General features: G+C 38.2%; 1 protein-coding gene across 5 annotated transcripts in view; it reads right to left on the minus strand.

The window, feature by feature from the left end:
- FAM13A (family with sequence similarity 13 member A) overlaps positions 1–22,933 on the minus strand; it is a 278,405-nt gene that overhangs the window by 199,072 nt on the left and 56,400 nt on the right. For all 5 annotated transcript variants that reach the window (XM_053922889.2, XM_071221261.1, XM_053922887.2 and 2 more), the window contains one exon: positions 19,438–19,615. In XM_053922889.2, the coding sequence (XP_053778864.1) occupies positions 19,438–19,615 (178 nt within the window). The remainder of the gene's footprint in view (positions 1–19,437; positions 19,616–22,933) is intronic.

Raw genomic sequence — 22,933 nt, forward strand, 5'->3', positions numbered from 1 at the left:
GGCACCCCTGTGATTTGGATGTTGGAACATTTAAAGTTATCCTGGAAGTTCCTAAGCCTTTCCTCATTTTTTAAAAAATTCTTGTTTCTTCATTCTCTTCTGGTTGAATATTTATTTCTTCCTTCTGCTCCTAATCATTGATTTGAGTCTTGGTTTCCTTCCCTTCACTGTTTGTTCCCTGTACATTTTCCTTTATTTCACTTTTCATAGCTTTCACTTTTTCCTCTATTTTGTGACCATACTCAACCATTTCGGTAAGCATCCTGATTGCCAGTGTTTTGAACTGCATCTGATAGGTTGGCTGTCTCCTCATCACTTAGTTACATTTTTTTCTGGAGATTTGATCTGTTCTTTCATTTGGGCCATTTTTTTTTGTCTCAGCATGCCTGTTATTTAGTAAGGGGTGAAGCCTTAGGTATTTGCCAGGATAGGGCAACCCATGTGGCTGCATAGTGGCACTGTATGTAGGGGAGGGATCCAAGACAGAACAATGCTGCTTGCTCTGCTCTCAGCTGGCTTTCAGTCACTTCCTTGGCTATCCACAAGCAAATTGTGCCCTTCCAGTGGCGATTCCCATAGGTTTGTGTATGTTCTAGGACCCTGTGGGCCTCTCCAATGAACTCTCCTGTGAGGCTGGGAGTTTCTCCTGCCACCTCAACTCCTACAGGTTTTTGCAGTCAGAGGTTTTGTGGCTTTATTTTCCTGCACTGGAACCCTGGGTTGTATGGTCTGTCTTGCTTCCCAGTTGTTCCTCCCAGTTTATCCACATGCAAATGTGGGACTGCTGGTCCTCCAGCCACTGCCTTGCTGCGCATCCTCTCTGCCCAGCTGCCTGTCTCCACCCCTCCTACGGGTTGGAAGGAATGTTTCTTCTTTAACTCGTTGGTTGTTGGACTTCTATACAGTTTGATTTTCTGGCAGTTCTGGGTGGTTTTTTTTTTAATTTATTGTCCTTCTTTTGGTTGTGTGAGGAGGGAAAGTATATCTATCTATGCCTCCATCTTGGCCAGAAGTCAAAACTCTCTTCAGTAATTTTTTTTAATGGGAGCTTTCTTCAACACATTTCATGTCATCATCTCTGTTGGATCATGTCTAAATGGTATGTCTCACTTTTGCTCATCATAGAAATGACAGATACTTTTATCTGACTTGAAACACAGCAAAGAACAATAGGAAGAAAAATCAGTGGGAAAAGCATTGTACCATCATAATTTTAGGAATAACAAATAAATCAAAATCCAATGAACAGTCAGTAATTACCACTGTGGGCAGAGGTGAGTAACTGGGGGAAAGGGAGAAAAATTCTTTTGGAGACTGTAAACCAGTTGATACTCAGTTGTTACCAGGAGTTTTATGCATGTTTTTTCTGGCATCACGTCCCCAAACAGTACCTAGTGCTGTCACACTGAGGGGGCTGGCTGAGTGACAAAGGCCACGTGCGTGTTTACTTTTCACAATTACAGTTCACTGGATACTCACTTTTCCTGTTTATTCCTTTTCATAGAGGACCTGCCACAATACCCATGCTTATTAAGGCGTTGTTGACTCAAGGCTGTCTGGGTCCAACGGCCAAGAAGGGGCGATAATATAAACTATTTACACTGTCTCTGACACCATGCACATACAGAACACATCTTTCTTAAGTTTCACCTTTGCACCACTATGTTCTGAACAATGGGAGAGTGGGGGTGGACACCACTCTTTCTCAACACAGCAAGTATAAAACTACTAGAATCAGCAGCAAGGTAAACTTGATTCTTTGAAACAAGTTCTCCAATTTTCCCTTGGCAGTGACCTAGAATCAAACTTTGATAAAGTAAGGATACAGTAATTACTTACTTCACAATGATACATGTTTCAAGTTAGGAATAGTTGGCAGTTGTTCTCAACCTTTTTTCCTGTCCTGCCTGAATGGGGATACACACTGCTTTTTCTTAAGAGCAAGGGAAACACTGACTCAATTTCCAAAAGTATTTTTGAGGTTTCTAACCTTTCTTTCACTTTTTTTCATCATATCTCTTACTTCATCTTCCTGCCCTTTTTACCCTATCAAGCATAACAGGTATTTAAACTCCAGGATATAAGAACTAAGTAATTGCCTTAATTTTTTCCCCAAAGACAAGTGGCATTTATTTTACCTCTGTGTCCTCAAACTACTATTTATTTATTCAACAGAAATCCCTATAACACTATCAGGGGCTTTTGGGTCACATAAAGTAGAACCAGCCTCCTGCATCAAAGGAGCGTACATTTTAACTAAGGGGGCATGAAATAGTTTGTGAGGAAATGACATAATGTCATCAATATAAAAGAGGTTCCAAGAAGGTCATATAACTGTATACTATAAATTACTACTGACAGTAGTAACTAACATTTAAGGATACATCATTTTCAAATTAGCTCACTAGATTTTATCCTTTTAAGTATCTGGTAATATTCATAATTTCTATGTTATATATAGGAAACTGTGGATCAGAAAAGTTTCATGACTTATCCAGGTGCCATAGTTTTAAGTGTCAAAGACAGGACTGCTCAGACTTCCACTCTCTAGATTGCCTTGGAACGCAGGATGGAGAGAGAGCTCATTGGGAGGGGTGGCCAGGAGAGGCTTCCTGGAGGATGCTGGGAAACCACTTAGGTACCAGATAGGTTCAGGTAGAAGGTAGAGTGGTAAAATGAGGGCAGCTCTGATTGGAAGGAAGGAGTGAATAATGCATGCAAGTGGGAACATAACGGGACACTTTCCATTGAGCTGGGCCCAGTTCAAGGCAGGGACAGAGGGGGAAAGTCTTCCCTGCTAGAATGTATTTCTTTTGTAGGCCATATCAGGCTTTAAATAGTGACAAGCAAAAGACTGCATTTTAGGTGCATTAACAGTGATGTTGGAAAAGACAGAAATGCCTACAATATAACAGAAGGAACACTGGCTATGGAACTAAAGGCCCTGGGCCACATCTCTGCCCCACTACTTACTAGTTGTATGATTTGTGCACATCATAGCCCTTCACTGGTACCGCCTCACCAGAGGAGGGAAAGAAAGCTTTTCATGACAACCAAATTAAATAGCGACATGAAAGCACTCCTCCTTTTAAAATTAGAATAGTACACAAATGCAACGTATTATTTCACATTTTATTATGGAGAGAGAGGAGAGTTTTAAGGCAGAGACCTCAATGGGAAAGTTATTGTAATGATTTAGAGAAGACGAGTGTAGAGTAGGGTGATGACAGAAGAAATTTCAGGACTTTAAAGACATGAATGAGAGTCAGCAGAATTAGACACTGGTGTTTTATTATGAGGGTTACTGAGAGAAGAGGGAATCAATTCTGCCTGAACAGAGCAGAAACAGAAGAGTGGATGGGAGGATGGAAGGGAAGGTGAGGGAGTCAAATTAGATTTTTGGACGAGTAAAATTGACCACTAGGCACATAGAAGAATGGAACAGAAGAGAGAGAGGGCAGAGCTGTGACAGTGATTTGGGGCCAGACCTTCCCTGGTACCCTATTTCGCTCTCTCCTTCAGGGATCTCTTCCACGTGATTCCAGGTGCTCAAACTACTTCGGGATCTGCTTGGCGCACCACTTCCACCACTATCACTCCAGGCCACACCAGGATCACCCAGGTGCGGGACCACTGCCCTCCGCACACCTCCCACTGCAGCCAATTGTGACCTTTTAAAAATGTGCATTGGACAATGTCACTGCTCTGCTTAAAACCTCCCAGCTACTTTCTATTTTGCTGAGAACTAAGTCTAAGCTTTTCGCTCTAGTTGATAAAACTCTATACACAGTCTGGCCCAGCCTCCCTTTCCATCATCATTTCCTCCCATTTTCCAGAAACACAGACCTGTTCTCTGTTTCTGGAACATGCCTCCTGTCTGAGCCTGGAAAAAAATAAAAGGTAAGACTTACTGAATGCTAACTAGGTAGAAGCACTTTACATGTCTTAACTTACTTAAGCCTGCCATCCCTGTGAGGTGAGTATTACTACTGAGCCTGTTTTACAGAAGAGGGAGTAAGACTCAGAACGGTGAAGGAAACTGCCCTAAGGCATCACAGCTGGTAGGTGGTGGAGCGTGAATCTGAATGTGGTCAGTCTGGCACCCGTCTGTGCCCATTTTCTGACCTGACTCACGCTCCTACTCTTTACTGGGCTGACTTGTTATACTCGAGACCTCAATGTACATGTCACCTCTGCAGGAAGGCCATGCAGCCACTTGCTATTATATCACCCTATCTGCAGGGCAGGCACTTAATATTTGTTATAATTATTATAATTATAATAATCTCCAAAATTATTATCATTATAATTTTGGAGATGTAAAGTACCTTCAAAATACTGCATTTTGGCTTCTCTTATATCTAAGGAGACCTGGTGGAGAGACACGGTGATGTGCTGGAAGGAAACGGCCGGGCAGTGGGAAAGGAAGGACTGAAGCCAGTGCTTATCACAGCTAGTTCTCTGCTTGTTAATCTTATTTTGCTCCCATCTTTGAAGGATTTTTGACAGTGTATTCCCATTCAAATTTTGATGACAGAAACCATGTATTATGCTTAATTAAGGGAAAGGGTGTTAAGCTAAAACCCTTACTTACAGAAAAACTGCTGATTTTAGGTATATGTTTATGTTTTTGAGTGAGTGGAACTGATAATATAAATGACCGAATGGCTAAAATGGCTAAGAAATTTACTAGTATTTTGCTCCTCTTTAAAGTCATTTTCAAAAAAGTAAAGTTGCTAAGTTGCCATAATAATAAACCTTTGTTTCTCTACTTTAATATTAATTTAACTCAAAATCAGTGAGAATCTTTAATCTCCCAGTTCACCCGAAATTTCCACCATCTCAGTATGGTATGGTAGGGCTGTGTGAAACTCAAGCTAAATGTTTCCTACCAGGCTTTGTATATCCAAGATTATCAGTACATTCATCTAACCTAGTCTGACCCTGCCATGTCTTGGGGTCCACATGCACTCTCCTAATAAAGACAACACTGCTGCCTTTCATTTCTTTGGGCAAAGCAGGGGTGTCAAACTCATTTTCACCGGGGGCCACATCAGCCTGGCAGCTGCCTTCAAAGGGCTGAATGTAATTTTAACTCCTTAACAGTGAAGTAGTAGTTACATTTATACAGTCCTAAAATTATTTCGGCCCTTTGAAGGCAACTGCCAGGCTGATGTGGCCCCCGGTGAAAATGAGTTTGACACCCCCGCTCTAGAGAGAACTAGGATTTGTACCTGCCTGACACAGCGTGGAGGGGTGAAGTCATCGCACAGCTGAAGATGGCCTACTACCTAACCGAGCCCCCTTGGTTTCTCTAAGATCATTTTATTTGGAATAGGGTCATTTTATCTATTAAATGGATAAGGATAGCCTAGGGCTGATGAATTTTCATGAGACAATGAAAACATTTGAGATCTCAGGATTCCAAAGTACAAACAACAGAACTGCAAAACTTAAATTAAAATTAAAATTGGTAAATATTTAAATGTGTAAAAATATAATATCATCTATTCAATTACAACTTAACAGAAATCAATTTTTCAAATAAGTTAAAATTAGTATGGATGTGGGTGTATTTTAAAGTTTGATGTGATGTCACATGAGACAGCCAAAAGCAAGAGTGTTGAAGACCTGGGAAAGTCTTTGGGAAGATGAAAATCAAAAATGGTCTAGAAAAGCAATACACAGCAATAAAGGCAAGGAATACTTGCCATTTCTGTTTAAAAATACATCAGTCAGTAGCTATTCCCTTGGTGTAACTCAAAACTCTAGAATGTTGTGGAAGCAGAGAGGCTTCTTTACTTTCTCAGGGCAGCCCATAAAGAATGAAAAATAAGTTGCAGAATTATTAAATATCATATAGAAATTGAAACAATTGGCAACTAACAAAATTCTAAGACATTCTAAAGCTTCCACCATGGAAGCAAAAGAAAATCATTTAGCTTATACTGTAGCTAGACAGGCAGCATTAAACAGCCATATTATCCAGACCTGAGAATGCTCCTCGCTTCCCATTAAGTTAATAAAAGACTTTCTTTTACAGTTCCCATGGACAGCTGCAGAAGAAGAAAAGAGGATACGGCAACAAATGGGGATTCTTTGACCCAGACGAAGAGATATGATCCCAATCAGAAACCAATCTTACCCATAGGGACTCGATTACCTATACTTTAACATGTATATGAGCTAACATATTGGGGTCAAAAAAGGATGATTTCATGAAGTAAACAATACTGAAAACCTCCCACTGTAGCTCATAAAATGTATAGCAGATGTTCTATCTGTCCAAATAAAACAAACTCTGGAAAACTATTCAATGGGTCCCAAGGACATTTCCAACTTCCTTGAGCTCCACTGGCAGTATGGTAATTGGATTTTATCCAAATGCCACCATCTCAAGAATGCAAATACATATTAGTTATAATTTGATACTTTTTCCCACCTGGTTGAGGCATTCTCGTGCAGGAGAGCAACAGCCTTCATGGTAGGTAAATTATTATTGGGAAAAATTAATTCCTAATTGGGGAATTCCCTTTGAGTTACAATGACTCATTTTACTAGACAAATAATGCAATCCATTTGTAAGATTTGGCTGATTCTAGAGTATTTTCACTGTGCCTATCATCCCAGTGGTATTGGTGGAACATACAAATGGTACAATTAAACTCGATCAAGTAAATTTTCAGAAGCTTTTAATCTCCTTTGGCCAAAAGCTCTCCTTATAGTACTCCTCAACCTGAAACCTACTTCTTTTGGTAAACATAGCCTTTCTCCATATGAAACAGTCACCAGCTGCCCTATTCATCTGAATGAAGGGGCATATGAACCAACCTTATTAAAAGGAGATATTCTGCATTGTTATCAAGAACTTGTTAACCAGCCATAGGGACTGATAAATTAGTGACATTCATTTCACAAGTATGCTCCCAGGAGACAAAGACTTCAAAGACCATGACTTACAACAGGAGATTTTGTTCACTGGAAAAGACATCAATTAAAGACTCTATAACATATTTGGAAGGAACCTTACCAGGTGCCAACTAAGGATGGACATCTGCCCATCTCTAATATTTGCCTCCACCTACAGCAGAGATCAAAGACTTCTCCAGGATGCGAAGCTGCTAACATCAGAGATTGATGGCTATCCCAAGATACTGATGAGGCCTTATACCTACAAGTTGATGCTGAACTTTATTAGTTTGATTGTTTACCTGTCTGCTAATATTAATCATCATAACAATAGTTACACTTGTTCTTTGGGCTTTTCAAACTTTGTGTATACAGCCCAACTGTTAAGATAACAGATATCTGTGTATAAGCTAACTTTTTTATTATCAATAATACTCTTTCTATGGTTTCTCTTAGCATTTACAAGAAATGCTATTGCAAAAGGGAGGAAGAGAGAGTATAATTTCAAGAGAAGTTAAAAGAAAGTAGTTTGTCTTAAAAAGTTGGCTATTTCTAAATGAGTAAAAATAACCAAACTAAGAACAAGGGAAGCTGTAGTAAGTTAGTGGAGAAAGAATATTGAGAAAGGAATTTCATGTATAAATGCTAGAACTCAGTTATGGGAATGTGCTTACCTCCTAACCCAACAAGGACTACTACTATATTAATTCAGAGAGAGGCTGAAATGGCTATAAAATCATGGCCTTCTATAACTACTGCTGAGGCTCAGGGGATTTACTTATGAAACTCTTACTGTCCTCCTGGTCTCTGAAATTTTCGATGGTAATTGTAATTTACAGCATTGTGTTCTTACGGCCTTGGCCCTGATTAAACCTTAAGGTTACAGCTTCCAATTGCACAACTGGCCAGAATCAGATTAATAACAGCACTTGAGTGCTCCCAGTGGAAAGTGGACAGGCCATAGGAAATAAAACTCATCTCGCGGGCAGATTATAAAAACGGAAGAGGTATATGGTGTGCCCTCAAACTACAAGTAAATGTTGTACTAGATGCAAAATAAAGAGAAGTTAGACAGGCTACAAAACTTGGATCATGACAGCTTAGGTTAAAAGTGGTCCTGTGTTTTTCTTAATAAGACCCACAGGACCCGACTGCCTCCCATTTACCTCTTTTCACTTTTAAGAAAAAATCAGCCTTCACTTTCGTCCAAGGTTACAGTCTTGCCCCATCCCCAGTAGTCCATAGTTCAGCAAGACAAATGCTGACTCAGACTTCCTAGAAATGAGCCTTCCTAGCACTGTGGGAAAGCTTATCCAACCAAAGGTTGAGCAGCAATTCATCCTTTAGTTGATTTATGACCAAAAAGGGGAAGTGTGGGGGAAAAGGGGCCATATTCTAAGCCTGACAAGCTCAGGGGAGGCCTGCATGTGGCCTTACAAACTTGGGTACTGAAAGTAACTGCATAGGATGGTCTGAAATTAAAACTTTCTAACTGAAAGCAGGTCATGGCAGGTAGTCATGTCCCAGGCTGGTATCTTCCCTGACAAAGGTCAAATCTTTACCTTAACTAAGCCTGTCTGTTGTCTTTTTGCACCTTGGAATGCCAGGGTAATTTCCTCCCCCCACCCAGACCCCTCAGGGCACATCCACTGCACCAGAGCAGAGACCACAAATTCCCATATAACTATTGTTATCATGTTAACTGTGGGCGGTTAACTATCCTAGACCCACCTATGTAAAAAAAAAAAAAAAAAAGTGTCAATTTGTTTTACTTTTTATCCAATCCCAGAGATTTCCTGGCTTTGATTTTTCTTGCTTAGCTAATCTATCACCAGTGAATTTAATGTGACCCCCTTACACCTTGCCCTTTGATTCAGATGTATAAAATAAGTGCCATCTTCCACAGCATTTTCTCAACCCACTGGGATTTTGATTCCCAGCAACTGTCCTCAATGAGGCTCAAATAAACTCATTAAAAAAGTAGATCAGTGAGATTATTAATCTACACTCATGGAAATTACATTGTTTCATATTAGGAATGAATATCATAGATAATTACACCTAGGAAATAGCACCTAACACTATAAATGTCCCTGAACTTCTGTCTTCAAAGACATAGACTTGTTTCGTATTTTTAAGGACAAATTTGCTGTTGTACATTGTCATTGGCCTGAGGTCCCGTGATTGGTAAATTTACAAAGTAAAGTGAATCCGTGTTTCTAGAAAATTACTAAACTATAATGATATATAATTATCAGTATGTTCCAGGAGCTCTTCTCAGCTTCATATTTATAAAATATACATATTCATATATATTAACAACCACTACATAAGATAATATTATTATTCCTTTTTATATAAAAAGAAATGAGAGGCTAAATAACTTGACCAAGATCTCACTCTTAAAAAATAAGGGAGCCAAGTTTAAACCAAGACAGTCTGGCTATACTGTCTTTCTATATAAAAGTATATAAAACCTAAACCATCCTGATATCACAAAATTGTTCCTATGACCCATCAAGGTAATTCTCTAGCTTCACTAGGAGAGATAAAGTTTTGCTTAATAGCAACATCAAGGAGAACAAATATTGTATGATCAGTCTGAAAAACTAACGTGTGTTAGAGCCCAACCTAACACAAGAATAGTCATTCCAATCAACTCTGTGTGTAGCAAACGTGTTAATCAATCACAGATTCTACAGAACTCATCAGAAATTAAGTCTTCATTCATTTACATTCTACTTTGGGAATCTAATCCAGAAAACAAATTTACCTATATGTTCCCCCTTTTGTTCTGTAATGGAAACTTAGAGGAGGTACGACAAATCTAACAAAGGCTGTATGTGAGGGTAAAAAGCTGCGGACTTCAAACAATCGACACAGCCACAATTTATACTAATACATCTAGAAGTGAATACTAATTCAAGAAAGAGAGGTTTCTCCTCTAATCCCAGAGGTAATTATTTTTCCCAAGTGATATTCTTTTCATAATATTTTCTTAATGAGTGTTATTCAGAAGATTGTTCTTTTGGAAACAGTATAAAGTGTCATTATGCATCTGCAGTTATGACTCAAATAATCTCTATGTCTCCAAATCCAGTATACTTGGCACCTCTTCATAGTCCAGCCATTTCTGAAATTCCATTTTCTCTGGCTTTTGGGATGCTACACTTGCTTTTATTCCTCCAATCTCTCCAACTGTCTTTTCCAATCACTTAGCTATGGTTGTTCCCTAGGCTGCCACTGTTCTTGGAGAGTTTGTCCATTGTGTCTTCAAAAAGTAAATTAGAATGAAGGACTTCCAAACTCTAGCTCAATCCCCAGATTTTCCTCTGATTCTATTGCAGTTATCTATTTCTAGATCCCTGATGGATAGTTCTTGGGAAGTAGAAGAGAGGAGGCTACAGGAGAATTTATACACTAAATCATTAAAGGCTTTGAATGGTATGGTAGAGAAAAGAAATATCCTTGAATGTATCTATCTCTTGAAAAGCAAGAGGTAGATATGATCTGATTTGTTTTAAATAGGTAGTTCTAGCAATAATGTGGATCTGGATTGAAGTGGGTAAGAGCCAAAAGGAAAACCAGTTAAGAAGTCATTAAAATCAGCCAAAGGAGAAATATAGAGAACTTGGAAGAGTGGAGTGCAGTAAGGAGAGGGAGCACGCCATGTTAGCTACGTGTGAATGAAACGCAAACCACCTCAGGGCATACGCCCTCCACCACTCACATGAGCAGGACCTCTATTTTAAACTCTACTGCAACAACTGTAATTGAGTCATTACTTGAGGAATTTCCCTCTTGCCCCTATAGAGTATGAGCTCCCTAGAGGTATGAACCATGTTGTTTGGCGAACACTGACTGCTGGCATATAGTGTGTACCAAATAAATTAATACACACAAATTATAAAAAACGAAAATTATGTAAAATCTAAATCCTGAAAAGAAATTCATATATTATCTAAAAGCAAAGAGGGTTAGAAAAACTAAGTGACTTCTTAAAGTACACAGAGCTGGCTAATAACAGAGGAGGGATTAGAATTATGCTTCTCCAAGACTGAGTCTCCAAAGTAACCTCATGCAAGAAGAAAAAAGACTACTGTTTCTGTAGAAGGCGGGTGAGAAGGTGTAAGATAATTCTGGAGATTATATAAGTGTACATACACACTCCCACAATAATGTTCAGAATATAAATTTGCTGCTGGATTTTTGTCAACAGCTAAAAAACATGCCTTAGTGTATATATTTACATTTTTTTGTCACTTGCCATCACTGGATGATGATGCAAAGAGTTTAAAAGGTCAATAGCGATCTTCAAGGTTATGCTTGAGCAACACATATGGCACTACTTTTTATTTCGAAGTCTTAAAGAGAACAATCACATTGCATTAGTAAATTGATTTTGCTTTCACTTGAATTTTCTTTTATGGGTATGAAAAATGAGAAAAGCAGAATTATAAGAATCTGTATTTGCTTTTTTTTTTTGCCACCAAAAGGAAGCAGTATTCATTTTTAACTGCTTTCTTCACTTTTTAAAAGTTATACTGTAACGGACTATACACGCATAGGCAAAGTTACAATGACGGTCATTAATCCCACAAATAACTCATGACTGCTAGGGAAAAGAATCACCGCTCTTTGCATGACTGGCAAGATAGAGTACAATGCAGTATCTAATAACACCTGGGGAAAATATGTGACCTAGTGGAAAACACAGCCGGCCGAGAGTAGGAAAACACCCTATTCTTAGTCTTCCGGCTTACTAGTGATGTACTGATAGCTGTGGCCAGTCATCCACACACACCCACCAGCCACCCTAATGGAGCCTTCTCTCTTCCTAAGATTGATGTAAGGAACAAACAAAATCATAAATGTAGAAGTCCTTTGAAAGTATGTGTGAAGGGAAATATGCAATTTCATTTTAAATTATTACTTAATAGACTAGTGCTGATGTTGTCTGGCTGGGTGTTTGTCTTTAATAAACCGACTGATGTAAAGTTCCTTGAATTTATGATGGACTGTATATTTCTGCAGATGATCACTAACTGCCAGGCAGATGTTGCTTAATCACTGCATTCCCAGAGAGACTGATGGGCTCTGGGGGTTATTTTTCAAAGGATAAGAAATCTTTGACTCTGGCCCCAGTCAGCAATGTTCAACTACTAAGCCTGATTATTCTCTAGGGAGGTATATTCCAGAGAAGAGTTTACACACTTTAAAAACATTGCCTCAAACTGGTAGGGTAAAAAGACCTGTAAAACATCTATACTTGGTCCTTCCTCACATAAACACTCACCTAAAATGCACTGACCTAAGCTTGCTGGGAAAAAAATCACTGCTCCTCTCAATTATTTCACATAGAAAAAATATAAATCACACTGCATATTATTCAATATTATTTGTCTCTAATCATATATTACAAAAAGTAATCAGTCAATTTGCTGAGTAACCACCTGAAGGTCTACTGCCACTTCTTGAATGAGACCATGGTCAAAAGCATCCTTTCTGCTTATTTTTGTTTGAAAAACCAAGGCTTGAAGTACCATTACCACCACTAACCAGAGTAATAAATTTACCCTTCACACACAATATTGAGAGAAATGCTATATGAGGATCACACAAAATTACAAATCACCATGATTCCTGTAAAAAAATAAGTGGACATCTAGCAGAGAATTTGTAGTATCATCTTATACATTCAATTTCTTGTGATTCAAACATGTTCTTAGCTGATATAGGAATGATGGACTTCAGTATACTACTACATTGAACTATATAAAATCGCAATATTTGGCCATTTTGAACTAGAAAAATGGCAGTTTTATATGGTTCAAGCTAATACTGCTACCCATCTGACCACGGGACAATGATAATGTGGAAATCTTCCCACATCAATCTTTTTTTGTTCTCTGTCTCTGAAAAACAATTGATTATTCTCCTGCCTAGTTCAAAGTTTCGATTGGAACAGACCAAAATAAATGGTATCAGTTCTATTTTAGCTCTGTAATCTTAAAAATGGATACTTTGTACACTTCATTTTTGTATATATAAACGTATAAGAGTACCAACTATGTTTATGGGTTCACTATGAGAAATAGAGGACCTTTGAAAGTATGTGTGTCTGAATAATACTCTTGTTTTATACACACAGAATCTGATACATACAATAAAATGTCCTGGCTTTGATCAAATAAAAAAATGATGTATACTGAAGGATTTAAAGCAACAAATAAAAAGTGATATAAACCAAAGAGAAATATCTAAATTTAATATTTTATTAAAAAGTAGGATTAAAAAGGTATATAAAATATAATATTGATAAAAAATTTTAAAAGAATATATACCTGAGAGAAGGCTAAAAGGAAACAGTTAAAAATTTAAAGTTATAACTTCTAAGTAATAGAATTAGTGGATAATTTTCACTGTTCAACAATTTTCCATATTTTTTCAAGCCTCTACAATTATAAGAAATAAAAATATATAAGTAAAAATTGGACTAAATGGGATGATTTGTCATTTTACTAAACAAATGACTCAATATTAAATATTTCAGCTACACCTGATGAATCTAGACCTAAATGGGAATTTTGAAACTAGGAAAATATCCTGAAGTTCTGAGAGAACATACGCACATAATTATCCAGGACAATCCTGAAAGAGGAGTAAGTGGAAAAACACAGCTCATGACATTCAAATAGAAAGGGAATGACACTAACGCTGGACAGGCGGACAGACCCTTGCAGTGCAGCCGAGCCCAGGGGAGGCCAAAATATTTAAGGGTTTGATATGATGCTAAAGCGACATTCTGAATCACTTGGCGATGTATGAATTACTCTCTAGATATTGTTTGGTTACCTGGCTCATTATTTCAGAGAAAAATTGTATCCTTAAATAGTATCTTACTCTAAAAAAATTTCACTGGAATTTAGTATGTAAATATTTACAAATTTAAGATATAAGAGGATATTCAATAACTTTTAGATTCCATATCATAACTTTTCTAAAATAATTTCCACATATATTCAAGATTTAAATATGAAACTGCAAAACAAAGATACAATATAAGTAAATACTCTCATTCCTATAACCTTTTGGGCCAAACTGCAAGGATCTGGCGTCCTCATTTGCATGAGGATGGACCAATCAGGGGCCAGGAGTGGGGACTTCTGTCCATCTTCCCTCTGGTTTGGGAAGCGTACTTTCCCTTTCCACAGAAGAATGAAGAATGAGTCTGCCTGACTGAACTGAAACACCGGAGATGTCTCACCAGAGCAATGAGAAGCGGACCTACGAGGAGTGGAGCAGTGGAGTAGAGCAAAGCAGACTGCTGTGGAGCAGAGCAGCACAGTACAAAGCAGGCTGGCACGGAGCAGAGCAGAGCTGTCTAGCCGGAAAGGGGCCTGGCCGTGGGGCTGCCTGGTCCCAGAGCTGTTCCATGTCCATGCAAAACTGTGCTGTATCACACTTGAGCTGTTCCACAGCCATGCTGTTTTCACAGCTGTGCTGTATCATAATTCAGCTGTTTTGCACTGAACAAAGTTTTCTTCATCACCACACTTCAAATTGGGGTTTCTTGTTGGCACTGAATTGGTGTCAGTGACCATCAGTTGATAGAATGGAGTCACTGTTTATGAGAAAATTAGATTCCAAAGTCAGCATGTGAAAAGAAAAATCATGTATAGCCAACATTATCCTTTAAATTCTTAAAGTACAACATACCTCACCATATTTTTAGAAGATAGGTTTTCCTCCTGTATTGAAACAGTCCTGTTGTATCCACAGGTACACACTGCCTTAGAGCAGATTCTCAGGAAAGCAAAGACGGAGCCAAGGACAAGGATGTTGGTGCATTATTTTGGGAGTAGGATATAGGGTGGCATGGGTGAGGAAAAGAGGGAAGTAGGGATGTGAAACAATGTAATGTGTGCACAGCTCTTTCACAAAGATCCCAACGACAGACACATGACAGTTTGGTTGACAGATTTTTTTGTGTGTGGCAGTCTGGAAATCAGCAATGGGCTGCAAGGGTAAGCTGTGGGACAGAGCATTCCATGGGCAGGAGAAAGAAGAGATGGACCTACTTCCCTCCTGACTCCTGTTTCCCATTGTCAATGGGATTTAACTCTTCTAGACTTCCAGGATGCACATCTAGCCCCTCTGGCAGCTGCGAGGCAGCAGCCAAGGAGAAGGATCCAGTATTCCCAAGGCAGGTTGAAGGTCAGTCCTGGTGGCAGATGAATCTAGAAGGTGGGTAGTGCCAAGGCAATTTGAAGTCATAAGATTTGTGTCTGTTACAAGTACTAAAGAAGTTGGTTTGTATTTAGAAGTTTTATTGGACAAGAAACATTTTTTTCTTTTGGTATTAAAAAGCACATATAATATTGTAAGAATATTGCACTATATGAAAGAAGGAAGTGAAAACTAAAACAAATGAGGTAAGAAGAATGTCCTATCTGCCACCTCCCGTCTCTAAGGAGCCCACTTTGTTAAGTGATAAGATGGGTCGACTCTGTAAGACCCACTCTTCCCTTATGCAATTACACATGTATTTAGTTAAATGCAGAAGCATTCCCACACTGCTTTGGCAGTTGTCTCCTATGCACCAAGATTTCTCTTATAGCCTTGCTTAAGCTTCAAAGCAAACTTTGTAGGTCCCAGTTTATAGAAAATGTAACAAAAAAATAAATAATGAAGGTCAAACTTACCAGTGACAAAACAAGGACTACACTCATTTTCTTTTGTCATGCTAATCAAACCACTAACATGCAGCACCCATTTTAACAACTATCAAAACTTTCGGGAAGCAATTCCTGCTAATCTCAAAGAATAACAGTATTCTGTAGGAGGATTTTTACTTATTTTAGAAACTGGGATATTATGTATTTCCTTAGGAAAAATGATCACATAGAATATATATAGCTTACAGTCTAAAGTTTGATTAATTTTTCATAGAAAAATACCTATTCCTATGCCACAGTACACTATAAAAATATTATTATAACTTTGCCATAGTATATTATAAAATGTGCAAACTCTTCAGCTAAGCGATTCCACTTCCAGTAAAGAAACAGTTGCAGATGTACATAAAGAGTCATACTCAAGATGTTCCCTGCAACTGTTCTTTTTTTCTTAAACCATTTTTTATTGGTGGTTAGGTTTTTCTTTTTCAATTAATTTACTTTTAATATTATTTTGTACTGGTTTCAGGTATACAGCATAGTAGTGTGGGAACCGTTCCAAGCGTGGGAAATGTGGCTCAGCCCCCACTCGGAAAAGCCACTGGGGAGTGAGGTTGGTAGGCAGGACCCATGTCCATGGATAGGTTCTCCAGTGGGAAATCAGGCCTACATTGTACCTTGACTCCTATGAGACTTGCTCTTGCTAAAACTCCCTCACCCTGAGGCAGCAAATGTTTACTGAGTATCTTTATCTTCCCAAAATCTGAGCTAGACCTTCCAGGTATGGAGCATAGCTAACCATTTCTCCCTTTACATTGCAAATATCCTTCTTTGATGTATTTAGCGACATCCTCTCCTTTGTTGTCTGTAAAAGATAACCACCCAAAACAAACCTATGCATAATAAATGAGAACCATCTTTGATGTAAGGGGCCTAGAAAAACAGTAAAAGCCAGTTAAGGCAAGGGTCCGGGCACTCTCCTCTAGAGCGAGTGGTTGAGGCGCTCAGAGGCGAGTTCTCTCTCTCTCTTGGGCTCTCTCTAGCCCTCTCGCCCTGTCTCACTTGGAGAGTGGCCATGCCATCCCTTTTCCTCCACAGGAGGAGGATTTCTGTAGTCCCTGTGTATTTGTATATTGCAGCCACAACACAGGATCCTGTGGGCTGAGATCCACATCATAGTAGTTAGATAATCCTATACTTTACAAAGTGTTCATCCCAATATTTCTAGCACCCACGTGGCACCATACACTGCAAGTCTGTTTCAATCTTTAAAAAATGACAACAACCTCAGCACTCGTCAATACAGGTATGGTTAAACTCAGGCAAATTCACACTCTGTGGTACTTTTAAAGAATGAGGTACATAATAAGTATGCTGATATTAAAAGCTCAAGTGCTACCATAAAAAAATCAAACTTCAGAATATATGTAGCTTGAATCCAATTTATATTTAAAAATAGATTTATGGCCATGTTCAGAAAGAAGCCTAGAAGGATACAGACCTGCTGGTTACTGATTTTATCTCCAGGGAGGAAAGGTTGAAATGGGAGGGTCTAATGGAGGATACTTTATATTTATTCTACATACCTCTATATTGTTTGAATATTTTATGATATTACATGATCATCTAAATTTATAAGCCTATAACTAGATGTACATGTTGAAAACCTTGTAATTAAGCGTGAAGAAGCCCAGCATCCACAACACCAAACAATCATATGTTGGTGTATTTCTTTTCATTTTATGATTATATATTTCAGACAATATTTTGTATTTAAAATTTTATATTCTTTCAAAAACCATTATGTCATGAGGATGTTCCCTTGTCTCTTAGAAATAAATCTTCCTTATCGGTTGATTATACTATGTATTCATCTTAGTTTTTAAGAAAAGTATTTCATTTGTGTTTTAAGTGGTTCATGGGGAGATTTATCTTTGAATGGCATCTTGTCACTGATCATTTTTATAGCATATACGATCTAACTCTGGTCACTAGATGTGGCATGTCTACTTTTCTTTGAAGCTGGAGGAACTTCAAGGACAAACTAACCACTTCTGCCTCTTTAGAATCAATTAAGTCAGACAATATAGTACTTGGTAAGTGCTCAATAAACACTCTGTTATAAGTATCATATTCTATTTCAATGAGAAAAGAACATGGTAGTGACTTCTATATCCATAAGTTTAGAAATACAAACCAATTAATAGATCACAACAATAGGAATGTACTTAATGCCATTAAACTATACACTTAAAAATGGTCAAAATGGTAAATTTTGGTTATGCATATTTTACCACAATGAGAGGTTAAGCTATAATAATTAGCAGATTCCACAATAAAAACTCATCACTTATTTGATATTTTGACTAATTGAAGCAGGTTATCAGGAATTCCAGATCCAGCCCAAACCACTAAGTTAGCAATGAGGTATGCATGTGTGTGTTATTAAAGAAGCATTCAATTTACAAATTCATTTTAACCTCTTCTAGAATCTAGGGTTTCAAAATTGCTGAGTAGTTTTCTACTTACCTTTATTTCTTACATATAAGGCACCAAACAAAACTGACTCTGCAGATAGGAGTAAAAAGAAATAGAGTTTTTTTTACTACCACAGAGCTCCTGAATAAGAGAAGAAATTAATGGAGTCTGTGTTTAAAACATTTATTCACGAGATCCTAACATATCCTATGAAATGGCATTATTTAAAATTTCCATCTCTGAGGTTACAACGAGGATCATTACTGAGGTGGAACTTCTCCCCCAACGGCTGCAGATGTCCTGGAGCCCTGCAGCCACTAGGATGTAAGCCAGAGTCTGTATTTAGACAGTCATTCTCAGGACCGTAAAATTACTAGTTCCAGGCAGTTCTGGGCATGGGTCTGTAGGTTAATGGAGTGGACAAGCAGATACACTATTAAAAAAACCCAAAAACTTCCTGAGAATTTTTGAGAGCTTTTAAAGTGTGCCCTGGCTGGTGTGGCTCAGTGGATTGAGGGCTGTCCTGCAAACCAAAGTGTTGCCAGTTTGATTCACAGTCACGGCACATGCCTAGGTTGTGGGCCAGGTCCCCAGTGGGGGGTGCGTGAGAGGCAACCCCACACTGATGTTTCTCTCCCTTTCTTTCTCTCTCCCTCCCCATCTCTTTAAAAATAAATAAATAAAAATTTTAAAACAACTAGAGTGTGAGTATACTCTCTTTCTTTCCCCTTATAACTTGAAGGGATGTGTTTAATATCAGCAAAGATTAATAGGAAAGTTAAAAGCAAAGTCCCTTGATTACAAGGCCACGTGTTATACATTAAAGAGCTTTAAGTAATAACAGGGAAAATAAAATTTAAAGTTTTACAAAAGTTCCCGTGACTAGTGATATAGAACATACTATAGAACTAGTTTATTTCTAGTCTAGTTTATCCCTAGAAAATAAATAAATGTAGCTGAGGTTACATTTTTTTCCATCACTGGCATTCTGCTTGCAATTTTCCATCCAGAAGCAATGTTTTGAACTTTATCACTATAAAAAAAATTGTGCACTACATCATATTCCTTCCCTTTCTGCTCATCAAAGTCTCAGATTAGATTTCTTTAACGACCTTTTTCGTGAAAGTAAAACTTATTTCCAGAATTTTAAATAAGGTTGTTTGAAATATAAAAAACGATGATTTCATAAGAAGGTATTTGCTTTTTTCAAAATTGGGACAAAAACCAAGACAAAGGTCAAAGACCATGGAACTTCAACATAAATTAGTTGACTTTTCAGTCTGAAATATCTGTCTACATTCCAGTAATTTCAGGCAGTACTGAAAAGAAAAGGAGTATGTGATAATATTAAAAGCAAAACTCCGTAACTTACTGAAAGCAATTGGGTCCAAATACAGTGGCGAGATTATGAACGTTCATGCGATTCTGCACATGGTGTTTGGCTACTTTTGTCAAGAACTGGCACAGGTACTTGAGGAGGCAGTAGTGCGTGTCTGGCAGCTCTTTTATTAAGTTTCTTAAGCTACTCTCCTGAGCATCATTTCTGTCATCTGAAAAGAAAAGTAAAAAATGTTTTCAGGCATATTTCACAGTAACAATAACAAAAGTACACAGCTATAATAAATTCTAACACTTTATTCAGACAAAAATTCCTAAAGAATGAGAGAGGCCATCAAAAAAGAGGTATTTTTGCCTTTTCTATGCTCCTTATGCATTTAACTTTTTTTTAATGTTAAAAAATTCCTAACTTATTCAGACATCCTGAAAATCATGAGGTTTATTATATGCATACAATGGATGCATTTTTTTGTTATCTTGTCCTAAATCAACATAAGAGTAGGGTTTTTATCCATAGTGGAAACTTCCATTTGATTTTTGTCTTTAAGTTAGTTAAAAACAAAAATCTCTTCCTTGAATAAAATTTGATGTAAGAGACCTTCCTGAGTCACCATGAGTGACACTAAACTTAGTGATCACAAATCTGTATACAAAGAAAACTGATGGAAAAATTGTAATTTCTATATAGCTTTATAATCTCTAAAACATCAGAGTTTAGAACTTGACAAATGCACCTCATACAAAAGCCTAATAACCTCGCACACAGCCCAAATATCTAATAATGTTCCAAAATTCAAGGCAGAATTATAAAAAGTTTCCCCTCAATTCTCAAAGATTTATTTGTTTTATCAATATTTAAACACAATAAAGCTGCTTCAGGAAGAATCACAATCCATCATTTAGACAGACATCTAAGGGAATGAAAACCATCCAGGCAAAATTAATACACATTGACTTAATTTAGATAGGTCAGCAGCTTGACCCAGGCAAGTGAATAAGAAACAGAAAAGTGAGGTAAATGAGATGCAACAGAAGATGATTAGTCAGTGTTACAAAATATATGCATAAAATGATGTCACTGCAGGAAGTGAAAATCAGAAAGTCACATAAAGTGCCACTGAGTGGCTGCAGAGCACAAGATATGAACCAGGCTCGGCAGTCAATTCCCGGGTTAGGACCATGGGTCTGCCATCTGCTACAGAAGTCCCTCCTCACCTGCTCTTTTTCTTTCTGCAGTTTTAGTTATTAGAAGTCAACCGCAGCCCCAAAATATTAGGTGGAAAATTCCAGAAACAGATTAAATTGTACGCCAATCTGGGTAGTGTGATGAAATCTTGTGCCTTCACGATGCATCCCACCCAGGACGTGAATCATCTCTTTGCCCAGCATCTCCATGCTGCAGGTGCTCCCCGCCAGTTAGTTGCTTTGTAGCCGCTGGTTATCAGATCCATTGTCACGGCATCACAATGCTTGTGTTCATGGCACCCTTATTTTACTTAAGAATGGCCCCAGAGCATAAGAGTACTGATGCTGGCAATTTGAATATGCCAAAGAGAAGCAATGAAGTGCTACCTTTAAGTGAAAAGATAGAAGGTCTTAACTTAAGAAAAGCAGAAAAATCCTATGCTGAGGTTGCAAAGATCTATGGTAAGAATTAGTTTTTTATTCCTGAAATTGTAAACAATGAAAAAAGAATTAATGCTAGTTTTCCTATTACAAAACTGCAAAAGTTATGGCCATAGTGCATAAGACGAGCTTAGTTAAGATAGAAAAGGCTTTAAATTTGTGGTAGAAGGCACAGACAGCAAACATGTTCCAATGGACAACAGTGTGTTGCACCAAAAAGCATAGAGCCTATACAGAGACTGTAGCAGGGGATCCCTTGAAAGGAGTGAATTTACAGTTGTAAAGTACTTAAAACAGTGGTTGACACATACTAAATGCTATGTAAGTGATAACAGCTCCTTTTATTTTACCTCCATTGATTTGGTTTTATGAGCACACTGAGGTTTTAATCAATGACTTTTTTTTTTAAATGACTTTTAACATGTGCCCATTTCCTCTTTATGAACGTTAGAAAAAGTGATGCTGTGCAAAATAGCAATGTCAAAAATGTGGAGATTTCAATGTTTGTCAGAATGTTCTCCAAAACAATTCTATTTTTTTTAATTTAATTTTTTTTGTTTTTTATTAAATTTATTGGGGTGACATTGGTTGACAAAATTATACGAGTTTCAGGTACACAATTCTACAAGGACATCATCTGTACCCTGTATTGTGTGTTCACCACTCCAAGTCCACCCTTGTTTTGGAGAACATTATTTATAATTAGAATTATTATTTCTTAATGATCACAATGTGATCCAATAAAGTATATTATTTTTAAAGTAAAATAAATTTCTTGATATTAGAAGTTTTTTGGCTTCCAGCCAAGATGGAGGCATAGGTAGATACACTGCGCCTCCTCGCACAACCAAAAGAAGGACAACAACAATTTAAAAATAAAAAAACAACCAGAACTGACAGAAAATCGAACTGTATGGAAGCCCGGCAACCAAGAAAATAAAGAAGAAACATTCATCCACACCGGTAGGAGGGGCAGAGACGGACAGTTGGGGCACAGAGGACTCACAGCAAGGCAGTGGCTGGTGGACCCAGCGAGGTGACAGACTGTGGAATAGGGCAGGCAGTGCGACTGCTAGCAGACCCCGTGGTCCCACATTCACACATAGATAAACCGGGAGGAACAGCAGGGGAGCAAAATAGACCACACAACCCACAGCTACAGCACGGGGAAATAAAGCCTCAAACCTCTGATTGAAAACACCCGTGGGGGTTGGGGCGGCAGCAGGAGAAACTCCCAGCCTCACAGGAGAGGTCATGGGAGAGATCCACAGGGGCCTAGAATGTATACAAAGCCACCCACTCAGGAATCAGCACCAGAGGGGCCCAATTTGATTGTGGGTAGCAGAGTGAAAGACTGAAATCGGTGGAGAGTGGAGCAGGCGCCATTGCTCCCTCTCGGCCCCTCCATGTACAGCATCACAGTGTAGCCACCAGCATTACCCCGCCCCAGGGAACACCTAAGGCTCCGCCCCTTTAGGTAACAGGTGCGCCAAGACAAAAAAAAAAAAAAGGCCCAAATGAAAGAACAGATCAAAGCTCCAGAAATAATATAACTAAGCAACAAAGAGATAGCCAACCTATCAGATGCACAGTTCAAAACACTGGTAATCAGGATGCTCACAGATTTGGTTGAATTTGGTTGCAAATTAGATGAAGAAATGAAGGCTATGCTAAGAGAAACGAAGGAAAATGTACAGGGAACCAATAGTGATGAGAAGGAAACTGGGACTCAAATCAACAGTGTGGACCAGAAGGAAGAAAGAAACATCCAACCAGAAAAGAATGAAGAAACAAGAATTCAGAAAAATGAGGAGAGGCTTAGGAACCTCCAGGACATCTTGAAACATCCGAATTATAGGGGTGCCAGAAGGAGAAGAGGAAGAACAAAAAATTGAAAACTTATT

The sequence above is a fragment of the Desmodus rotundus genome, chromosome 4 (assembly GCF_022682495.2).
Source record: "Desmodus rotundus isolate HL8 chromosome 4, HLdesRot8A.1, whole genome shotgun sequence".
Classification (NCBI taxonomy): Eukaryota; Metazoa; Chordata; class Mammalia; order Chiroptera; family Phyllostomidae; genus Desmodus; species Desmodus rotundus.